Source organism: Lagopus leucura, unplaced genomic scaffold (assembly GCF_019238085.1).
Source record: "Lagopus leucura isolate 7727_CA_CO unplaced genomic scaffold, USGS_WTPT01 Super-Scaffold_100017, whole genome shotgun sequence".
Lineage (NCBI taxonomy): Eukaryota > Metazoa > Chordata > Aves > Galliformes > Phasianidae > Lagopus > Lagopus leucura.
Window position 1 is genome coordinate 2,296,468 of NW_024962271.1, and position 10,685 is coordinate 2,307,152.

The following is a 10,685-nucleotide window of genomic DNA, read 5'->3' on the forward strand; positions in this document are numbered from 1 at the left end:
TCCCGTCTTTCGAAGCACCCAATCAGACGCCGCAAGTTGCCCCGGTGCAAGAGACGTCCAATCACAAGAGGCCCCGCCCCTCTTCCCCGCCCCTTCTATCTGAGAAGACTTCCGGCTGGGTATGCCCGGGCACTTCCGGTGTCCCGGCGCTGTGGCTTGGGGCAGCTCTGCTCGGCCCCGACTGGCTGGGTCCGTCCTTTTTGGAACAGAAGTAAGCTGTGAATAAAAGCTGCTCTTGCGAGAAGAGCACCCTTATGCGGCTGGAGCTGCTCTACAGCGGTAGCGCTGCAGTTAGTCTGCAAAGGGAATGGATCTGTGGCTCTCAGCTCGGTCTCTTTCTATAAGGGCGTTTTGATGTGTTTTGTGAAGAAGTGCAGGGTCTTTTTATGTGGGAGAGCTCGGATGGTTGGGGTCAGGTGTGGTGAATGTGCTGAAATGCCTTTTATACGAGCAACTTTTGAAATGGAAAATATTTGAGCAACTTGGCTTAAAAAAGCCTTGAAATGCATTCTACTGAAATACGGAAAAAATCATTGAGGAAAGCTGTTGCCTCGGTTTAAACGTTTATTTCAGTTTTTTCCCCCATATGGAAATATTAAGTGTTAAGCTAATTGGTGAGCCTGAAAAATCAACCAAGCTTATTTCTCCATCTGTGTCAGGGAACTGATTGGTTCTTATTCATGGGAGATTCTGTGAAAAGAAGAAAGAAACTTCCCTGTATTCCTGGTGTGCTGGTCCTATGCTTCATTTGGGAAAGAAGTGGGGATGTATGAAACCCCTTTGTTCTCCGTGTTCTCACCTGCCACAAGGAGGTCAGGTGGAGAAGCTGGCAGATAGAAAAGAGCAGCTGTCCTAACAGACATGTGAATGAAGGGCTTGCCCTGCTCTTTTTGGACAGCCTTTTGGTTTCTGTCTACTGCTTCAGTACCTGTGGTTATCTTGTGAATTCCATAGTGCTGATAGTTTCCTTTTGCACATTAATATTTGGTATTTCATATTGATATTTTATGTATTGACCAAGTGTGTAAGTAGTTTGCTAGGTTAGAGACAGCTGTTCATACTTGTGTTTAAAAGGTAGTTGAAAAGAGTGACGATCTTTCTCCATGTCTTCAGCCTTCAGAGGCTAATAGAAATTTGCAGTTTGTTCTTATAGCATTTCACCTAAATCATTTAGCTATATGTATGCTGTAGTCTTTAACAAGGCAGGGAGAGTTGTGCAAGCTGCAGTATCTCCTATAAAATACATGAAAGGGCTGAATGCTCTTGCACAATTCAGTGGTATGTTTGTGCAAGAAGTTCATCTTTTCCAAATATTTGCCAATTATTAATGTTGGCTTAGCATTCCACAGTCCATTTTTGTCTTTAAATAATTCCAGTGTTTTCCTAATGTTCTACTGTACTGCTATTATTTCTTCTACCCAGGTTTCATGTTTAACTTGGTGTTCTTTATCCAGCAGTTCTGTTCATATTTCTTCAGGGCAGGGCAGTTTATATTGCTTTTTCTCCTCCTCCCCCCCTCCCCCCCCCCCTTTTTTTTTTTTAATAAATATTTTTTTCATGCATAGAGTCCTTATGAGCTATTACATAAAATTCTGCCCATGTTAACTTAAATTCTAGCAAGATGGTGACTTGTTATCTTTATTTTAAGTTAAAGCACTACTAAAAAGAAACTGAGGAAACCAATAGCCCATTCTGTCCTTTTTCATGCATACTTTTGTTATTCTTTGAAACCTTTTCATCTACCCATCAGCTCCCTCTGGCAAAATGATTTTAACCTTCTCTGATCATTTGTAGATGACAGACTCATCCAAACACAAATGGGGATTTAGCACTGATAACACCATTCTGTCATGAACTTCAGAAGTATCTAAAGGCTCCAGTTGGGCCTCAGTTTGCTACTTTGTAGTAAAACGTTTTCTTTTTTTTAATGTTTGCTAATTCATTGTAGACTATGTGAAGTGAGTACCTTCTTAGGCAACTGAGCTTGCAAGATTTTAATGTGCTTGTTTTATGAAAATTAATTCAGGTGGTCGTAGAGCTGGTCACTCTGTCCAGGGAATGCTGACTCTAGTGTGGTTTCCAACTTCTGTGTGAAGAGTACACACAATGTAACGTACTTCCAGCTACCGTGGGGGAGGTTCTTGAAAGAAATGACTGGATGTGTTTGCAATGTCATGCAGAATGCACCCTCATGGGTCTCCGAGAGCTTGTGAATTTGTTTAGAATTCTAAAATTTTATTTGCTTGTGGGAATGTAGTTCTTGTTAAGCAGAATATGTGATTATGAAATACAGGGTAAATGAGCTTAGATAGCTCTTCAGGCCAAATATATTACTTGAGTATTGTAGGAATAGTAGAGTAGGTGAGAGCTGCCAGTGCTGCAAGAGAATATTGGGAGTTTGCAGTTGCTGACCACTGCCAGCCAGAATTTAGATGGCTGAGCTGTGGAGTGTTGAAACAACGATGGCTACTGAGCACAGATTTTTGCCTGATGTACTGCAGGTAGGAACCTGCTCTCTTTTGGAGGAAGGGCAATGATAAAATACCAGGTAAACGAGCTGAAGGACATCTACTGAACTTGTTGACAGCATGGTTAATACAAGGAGAATTTAGTCGAGATGAGCCCATTTGTCCTAGTATGAACTGGACTTTTCTTCTTCCCTCTCTGGTGCAATAATCTTCCACAACAATCAAGTCATATTATTTCAGCCATTGTTACATGGCAGTTTCATCCTTTTCGAAAGAGATGTGGAAAAAGGCTTCTGGGAATGTTTTCTTTTTTTAAGTGAGACGTTACATAAAAAAAATGTTTCTAGAATGAAATTTGCTCGTGCCCCATAGAGCTGTACAGGGGAGCACCTGGGGGTCCTGGTTGACATGCAGTTAAACATGATTTAGCAGTGCACCCTTGTGGCAATAAAGGCTAGCAGCATACTGAGTTGTATTAAAGAAGTGTAGGTAAGTGGTTACTGTTCCACTCTCCTTGGCACTCTTGAGGACACAGATGGTTTGTAAAGCATCATCAAAGCTTTGGATGGAGATTTTTCAAAAAGCACACAGATAACTAAAAAGATGCCAGTCCTCAGAGTGTTGTAATGAAATATCAGGGTGCTTCCTGTTCCTACCCACCTGTTTGCAGAGAGTAGAAAGAAGAAAAATACATATAGTAGAATAAATACATGTATATCATAGCTATCCTATATCGATTGGAACTAGATGTTCTTAAAGGTCCCTTCTAACCCAAACAATTCTGTATGTGCTGTAATATATAATGCATGTACTAGAATGAAGAAAACTGAAATAGGAGGATGAAAAGATAATCTGCAGTTCAAGAAAGGTTAATTCTCCTATTGTCCCTTAAAAGGAAAATCTCAAAAGCATCCTTAATGTCCATAATCACAAATAATTTAAACTCATAGTTAGTATTTGAGCTCTACAGATAAGGAAGAGGCACATACTGGTTCAATTACCTTAAGTGCATATTATAAATTATACGTATTGTTGCATTTTGATTCAAAATACTGTTATTATAACACTGACACTATATGATAATTTCTTAAGTGATCAACTTGAACTTTTATTTATACATTCATATTTTAATGTTGGCAGGTGGAAATTTTCTCAGATTCTTTCACTGCTAAAATCATCACTACGTAAGATGCATCCAGACCTGTCTCCTCACCTGCACACTGAAGAATGTAACCTCATTATCAGTCTGCTCAAGAAGTGTCACAAGGAGGTAAGGAGTTCTGAGCAGAGGAAAGAGTGGGTGGGCTGGGGAAATGAGTGGTGAGATTATCATACAATCATGGAAAAATCTCCAGTAGGCAGAGCAGCCATGGAACAGAGCTAGTATGTTTACACTGGTAAAGGTATCTGACAACTGCATGTAGAACTTTGCCAGTGATTTCAGTAGGGAATAAAATACACCTTAAAACGTCTTGTGTTAGAGCTTTACAATGGTGGGCTGAGTTGAAAATTGAAATAATTTTTGCATGTTTTAGCCTGTGTGTTTGTTGCTCACAGAATGTTCACAGCACTACTGTACACCAGCTGCCTGCAGTGCAGATACACTATATGTATATATCTATATATGCAGGTATGCTGGTGTGCCTTACACTCCATGCTTGGAGAGCTAAATGTGAATTAACATTTGAATATTCCTAGTAGGCATGTACAAAGGGATGTAAAATACCTAATTATCTTCAGGGAACTCAAGGCTCTTCATTGCTGTGCTACAGAAACTTCATCTCATTCATTCAGAGGTTGTTTTTTAATTTGTTCTATAGTAAACTTCTGGACATAACTGAGTCAGCCCCTGAAATGTAAGTTATCTGCAGCACTGGTGCATTACTGTTAATTATTCTTCCAGTTCTCTCAGTTAATGTAAATAGATGTTCTGAACACACGTACTTTTGTATCAAGTTTAATTTTCTAGTTTGCTCGGGGACAAAAGTATATTTGAATGTTTAATAGAATTCAGTGGTTTATACCATCTCATGCAATCTGCAGTATTTTCACCTCCGTGTTCAGCTGTGGTTTATAATTTTTCATAACACAATTATCCATAAATTGGAAGACAAAACATATTTAGCCTTACTTTTTCTTAAGAATTCTGAATTTTTCTTTTCCAAAGCGCTTACAGAAATAAAAACAAGGCTGACAATATGTGAAATATGAGTGAAGATACTTAGTGTGAAAGAGACGTAACATTTTTTGAAGGTCTGGTTTTAAAGTAGCTAAACTAATGTTTAAAAAGCTTGTGTAGTACCTGATTTCTTATAAATTTAAAATGATAACAATGTAGGAAGCAGAGTTTATAACTAAATTTTAGTATTAACAAGTATACTGTACCAGGCTTGTTCAGTACATTTTCATCTGTTAGATTGTACTACAATGTTTTGAAACGTAAGCAAACTGGAATTGGTCAGCGGCATTCATGGCGTCTTTCATACGGTCGTCTCTGTTCCTATGCACTGTGTAGGTACCTTAAACCTAAGACGTGCAGTTCTTGTGAAGAACAGAACATCACCAAGCTGAACTGTAACTTATCTGACTACCTTGAGTTTAGTAGAGAACAAGAACTGAATGCTGTACTTGATTTCTACAGCAGCGATTCAAAGTAATCTGCTGCCTGTTTGACTTACAAAGATTTTGGGAGCAGCAGTAATACATTCATACACGGGGTTCTATTTTCTCATTCTGGTTTGCAGTTGGTCCCTTTATGTGAGGATGGACTAATTTTGTCAGTCTTAAGCTTATCTATGAGTGCATATTTGTGCTTCTCAGAACAGAGTGGAAACTTTCACGCTCGTTTAAAAGGATCAATAATTTTTGTTTAAAATTAAGGTAGATGTACTGAAATTGAAAAAAAAAATCTGAAGAGTTTGTGATCTTAATTATAGTATTTAGTGAGTATCTCCTGTTTTGTAAAAATACCGAAGAACCTTCATGTGTAATTTAAATTAATACTGAGGACAAAAAAGCCTTATCTTGAATTCCGTATCCTGTGTTTGTGTTTTCACAAAATTCAGTCCATTTCTGATCAAGATCCCACTGGTTACTTTAAGTCTTATATCTGGTGGAGAGTATCTATGGTTAATTCTTATTTGATGTCATTTTATTTTTTTTAACAACTCTGCTCTTGGGCCAAGCACATGCCTTATTTTTATAGACAGCTGCTGAAAGAAATGCATATTGTCTCACAGTCATATTGCTGTAATGGGAATAATAACTATTTTTGGAAGACAGATTCCTTTTTCCTCAATCTGAGCTATAAACAGTTGACAGTTTAGGAGTCTGGCTGAATAAATGTGGATTCAACTCACTGTATCAGTAAGAGTAGAGTTAGCTTGGAATGTGGAACGCTCACTTTGAAATCGGGCACGATGGTGTAAGAATAGAATAAAAAGTTAAATCTGCATAGCTAAAATAAAAACGTTTTAAAAGCAGATTCAGCTTTCAGTAAAGCAACCCTTTATCCCATGCAACTGCTTCAGTGTCATCTGATGCCCTTTATAAAGCAGAGAGATATAAACAAGTTAATTATAGCACTGCCATAGTTAAAGACTATGACAGACATTTATTAACGCACACTCCCAAGCTCAGCCATGTTCTGCTAGCTGACATCTACCTTGCCCACTACTTGAACTCTTACTAGTGTTCAGCTTGTCTCTGAATCCGTCTAGCTGCTCATCAACCGCGGAAATATGCATTGGTTTCCCTGATGCAAACTGGGTAACACTTAGCTATGCATCTAGTCTACAGCTGAGCTGTGTCACAAAGTGAATACATTCTTGAGGTTTGGAGAAACTTTACTCCCCTCCCCCCCATGCTAGTTCTAACATTTCAGTCATTTATGTCCAGTGGATGCATCTTCTGGCCCCACAGCACCTCACATTTTTCGCATAGCTGGGATGATGAAGTCCTTTGCCTGTAGGTCTTCCCACATCTTTCTAAATTGCAAATGAGTTCAGAACACAAAGATTTGTGTGTTAGTGAAGCTAGTGCTAAACGAAATTTATATAACTGAGTCCTTGATCAACCAAGTGTATGTTCTACATCTAGACTTGATGACTTCAGTGTAGGTATTGTATTTCAGTCTGATTTTACAATATGGTGAGTACCTTAAGCTTTCTGCAAGAGCACAGAATCACCGAATGGCCAGGGTTGGAAGGGACCTCAAGGATCATGAATCTCCAACCCCCTGCCACATGCAGGACCACCAACCTCCCCATTTAATACCAGACCAGGCTGCTCAGGGCTCCATCCAGTCTGGCCTGCACACCTCCAGGGATGGGGCATCCACAACCTCTCTGGGCAGCTGTTCCAGCACCTCACCACCCTCTCTGTAAAGAATTTCCCCCTGACATCCAACCTAAATCTTTCCTCCCTCAACTTAAAACCATATCCCCTTATCCTGCTAAGATTGAGGTTATTCAAATGAGAAGTAGCTCTAGCTCCTAGCTACACAGTAAAAAAAAATTAAAGCATCATTTTCCACAAAAGAAGTGGAAAAACAAGCTAGGATATATTGCAAAATGCAAGTGTCTTTTAAGAAATGTAGGGGTTTGGAGGAAGAATTTCTTGAATTGTTGTTCTTTTTCCTTTCCCTAATTTACTAGCACAGTGTTCTGAGGTTTTTTGGCTATTGCAATGATATCGACCGTGAGATGCGGAAGTGCTTAAAGAAAGAGGTAAGAAATAAATTTAACTCATTAAATAACTAATAAAAGGAAAAAGTCCGTAGGATAGAAAATGTTGTTCTTTTACTAAGCAGTACAAATCAGTGAATAGACTTTGATATGTAAGCCCATTCTGGGTTGGGCACTTTGGACCTCATTTATATGTTTTTGGGGGGATAAATTTAGCAGGAAAATCGCATAAATGAAGCTTGAAATTGAAATGGTGCTGAGACCAATCTGAGGTAGGAACATGCATCTCTCTACTTTTGGCAAGATTTGGCCCTGAAAGTAATAACTGGAATCACAGAGGGTGCTGGTAAAGGCAGTATTTTCCTGTGGAGATGTAAATGTATGTGCTGACACTTTACAGTGTTTTTTCTTTTCAGATTGAAAGTCTTGAAATAATTGCAGAGTACAATTCTGAATGATTACTTCTTGCACAAAACTTTGTTAAATAATAGTTACTTTTTGAATCTCTTAAACGAGATGGAAGGTTTAGATATGTCATTACAAATAGTGCAGTTTGGATGGGTATCTGGCTTTAACAAATAACATGGACTATATTTGGGTATACTAACAAAATACACGTTTTTTAACCTGCATTTAGTACTGCAAATAAGAACTGTCACTTCAAAGGTTGCTTCTGATCAGAACAATTTGGGTCCCTCTTTACCCATCTTCCTTCTATTTCTCTGTGGGAATTAATTTCATCTACTTGTGTCAAATACCATTCCCCTCCAAACTGTAGCAGGCATTTGGAAAACAAGTTTCATATAACCTTATTTTTCTTTCTTCCATTAAAGCTATTACACTGTAATGACTTCTTGAAGGCTATGTTTCTTCACCTGAAAATCTGGCTACACTGCTATTCTATTACTATGAAGTCTCTGTTCAAAAGTCCTGTGAGAAGCTGTTCACAGGTATAGAATAGATACAAAATAGGCACAGATGAAATTGCTAGAAGTCCATTGTGTTCTACATAATATCATAGGAGAATTGGTGGAAAAACAAATATTAGCAATATGGCATGGGGAAAAAAAATTAAGCATTCTGTTAATGTTAAGTGATGTTTCATGCCTTTCTTTCAGTTGTAAAACAGTCAGTATGATGAATGAAACACTGGAAACTCTTTCCAAAATCCATCTGCTTAGTAGTCTATTACATTATGTAGGGAATTGTGCATTTGTGGTTTCCTTAGTCTTTCATATTAATTATTAAAAAAAATTAACAAATATATGCTCTAAGCTAAGAGTTATTTGCATCTCCTGACAAATCTGTATAGTTTTTTTTTTCATTTCTTTTTAGCCATTAAGAAGGTTTCATTTTTGGCTCTAATGAAAGATTCTTCAGTCTTCAGACTCCAGCTAGTGCAGGAGCATATTTCAAAGATAGGCTTCACATTTGAGATACACACATGAATGCTTTCTTGATGTTGTTCACAATGGAGTTCCATTTCTTTTATTTTTTTAAACTGTACAAAAAATTATCCTAACTCAACCCATATTTGCCTTTGTTCCTTTCATCTTGGTATATTGCTTTATCTGTGCATATAATTAATGACCAGGATCAAAAATAGACCAAGCCTGTGATGACAAATTCGTATTTCAGAAGGCAGGCACACATGTTAGTCTGCATCTTTTAAAAGGAAAAGAGCCTGATCAGTGCTTTAGAATAGCATTAATGCAACTTTTTTTCTAGTTTGTGTGAAGTGTAGCTGTCAAACTTAAGATGGATATGTAATTAACTTCCTCCACAAGATTAATGGAATCTTTCTTTATTAGGATGTTCTAATACTCTTTAGCTTAATAACCTCTAACTTAGAAACTTGTGTTTTAATAAAATAAATGTTAATTTCAAAGTAGAAATGAATGGCTATATAGATATGAGGAACTACATATCTAACATTAGTTAAAGATACTGTTTCTGATCCTGAGTAATAAAGGCTCTGTATGTTTCAAATCTGACTTATCAGTTTGGTGGGAATAGCTGATCTAATAATTTCCCTCCTCTGTCTTCCAGTATGAAGAAAAAAGGGCCAGGAACAAGGAGTTGCGTCGGAAAATAATTAATGCTCACAAAAACTTGGAGAAGTGAGCTGTACCATACATGGACAATTGCATCTCAATAGGGACACTCACTTGAAAATTGACAGAATATCTCTTTCAAGTTGCCAATATTCAACCTGTGGTTTGTGAAACGGTGGAAAAATAAATGTACCTAAAACATACTAATTTCCAGAAACGTAAACTGAATGTGGGAAAAATAAACTGATTGCTCACAAGTTAATTTTTGGCCTCGAAAAGGCACCTGTTGTGACAACTCTTCATTCTGTTATAATTTTATTATGACTATTAAGTAATGATGTATCAAATATCAATGTGTGTGGAGTATTATGCATTCAAAGCTGCAGCATTCCCAATCCTGTGTTGAGTTGCATTTATTCCTTCACAGTTAGTAGTTTCTCTTTCACCTTTTTTTCCTCGCAAAATGCTGAATGATTTATTACAACACTATGAAGAGTGAATGAAAACATTGTTTAAATGGATTACTATAAATGAATTTCAAACCAATGTGGCTTGAAATTGAAGATGGCCTATCAAGCAATTAGTGGAGCTCTAGTATTTTTTGCTGAAGCCAAAATGACGAAATGACCATTTTCCATTGAGAACATTAAGAATTCCTCCTGCCAACTGTAAGCGCAGAATAGACTGCCGTAAGTTAACTTGTTTATCATACGTGATGCAGATTGCTTTAGAAACCCAGAATGGAACTTTTTCAGAGATTCTAAAGCACTGCCTTGATTTATACTGAGTGCAGTCAGAGTCTGCTGAGCGCTGCCAAAAATACCAGCTAAGTTGTTCATCTACGTTTGCTCGTACAAAGGGGGCGTCAACTCATGATTACTGCTGTTGGACAAAAACTCGGGTTAGAAAATGCATCTTGTCTTTCAGTTGCTCAAATCAATGAGCAGTGTGCTAGTCAAGCTGCCTTGTTAGCTACAAGTGTTGTTCTGAAGTGTCTAACTGCAGAAAGTTCTGAACGTGTTTCTGAATGCCAAGAATTTCATGAGGATGCTGTGTTGGTTTATGCAGCAGTGGAGCTGCTTTGTTGAATGTCTCTTGGATTTCCCTTTTGTTTTTTTTTTAATGACTTTTCTATTTTGCTTAGCAAAAAGACTCCTTAAAGTAAATTTTTTTGAGCTAAATATAAATAAATCTCTTGAAGCTTTTTGAGGAAAGAGTGTCTACTGTCAATGAATGCAGCAGTCTGTGTACCAATGCTAGTTCTTGTAACAGTCTTACATTTAGTTCTTGCATCTGTTTTGGAACAAAGCTGTATTTTGAAAGATTAGTTAGAAGTATTTGACTTGTTTTTCAATACGTGGATGGACCCAGTAGTGTTGGTAAAGCTTGACTGCAAAGGTATCCATGTAGAAGGGGAGAGTTCCACGAAAAACTGAAACTATTACTGCAGTATGTTTTGATGTGCTCTCTACTTTCTT

At 37.7% G+C, this 10,685-nt stretch overlaps 1 protein-coding gene across 2 annotated transcripts; it reads left to right on the forward strand.

Annotated features, from left to right (window-relative positions):
* The first annotated feature begins 114 nt into the window (after nt 1–114).
* Nucleotides 115–10,421, forward strand: CMC2 (C-X9-C motif containing 2). 2 transcript variants are annotated; one of them, XM_042877294.1, is made up of 5 exons: nt 115–211; nt 3,609–3,738; nt 7,124–7,195; nt 7,987–8,103; nt 9,203–10,421. In XM_042877294.1, the coding sequence occupies exons 2-5, from the start codon at nt 3,658–3,660 to the stop codon at nt 9,275–9,277; spliced, it is 345 nt and encodes a 114-aa protein (XP_042733228.1). In that variant the 5' UTR covers nt 115–211; nt 3,609–3,657; the 3' UTR covers nt 9,278–10,421. The 2 variants fall into 2 exon arrangements, with proteins under 2 accessions (XP_042733228.1, XP_042733230.1); XM_042877296.1 differs by lacking the exon at nt 7,987–8,103.
* Nucleotides 10,422–10,685: the final 264 nt, after the last annotated feature.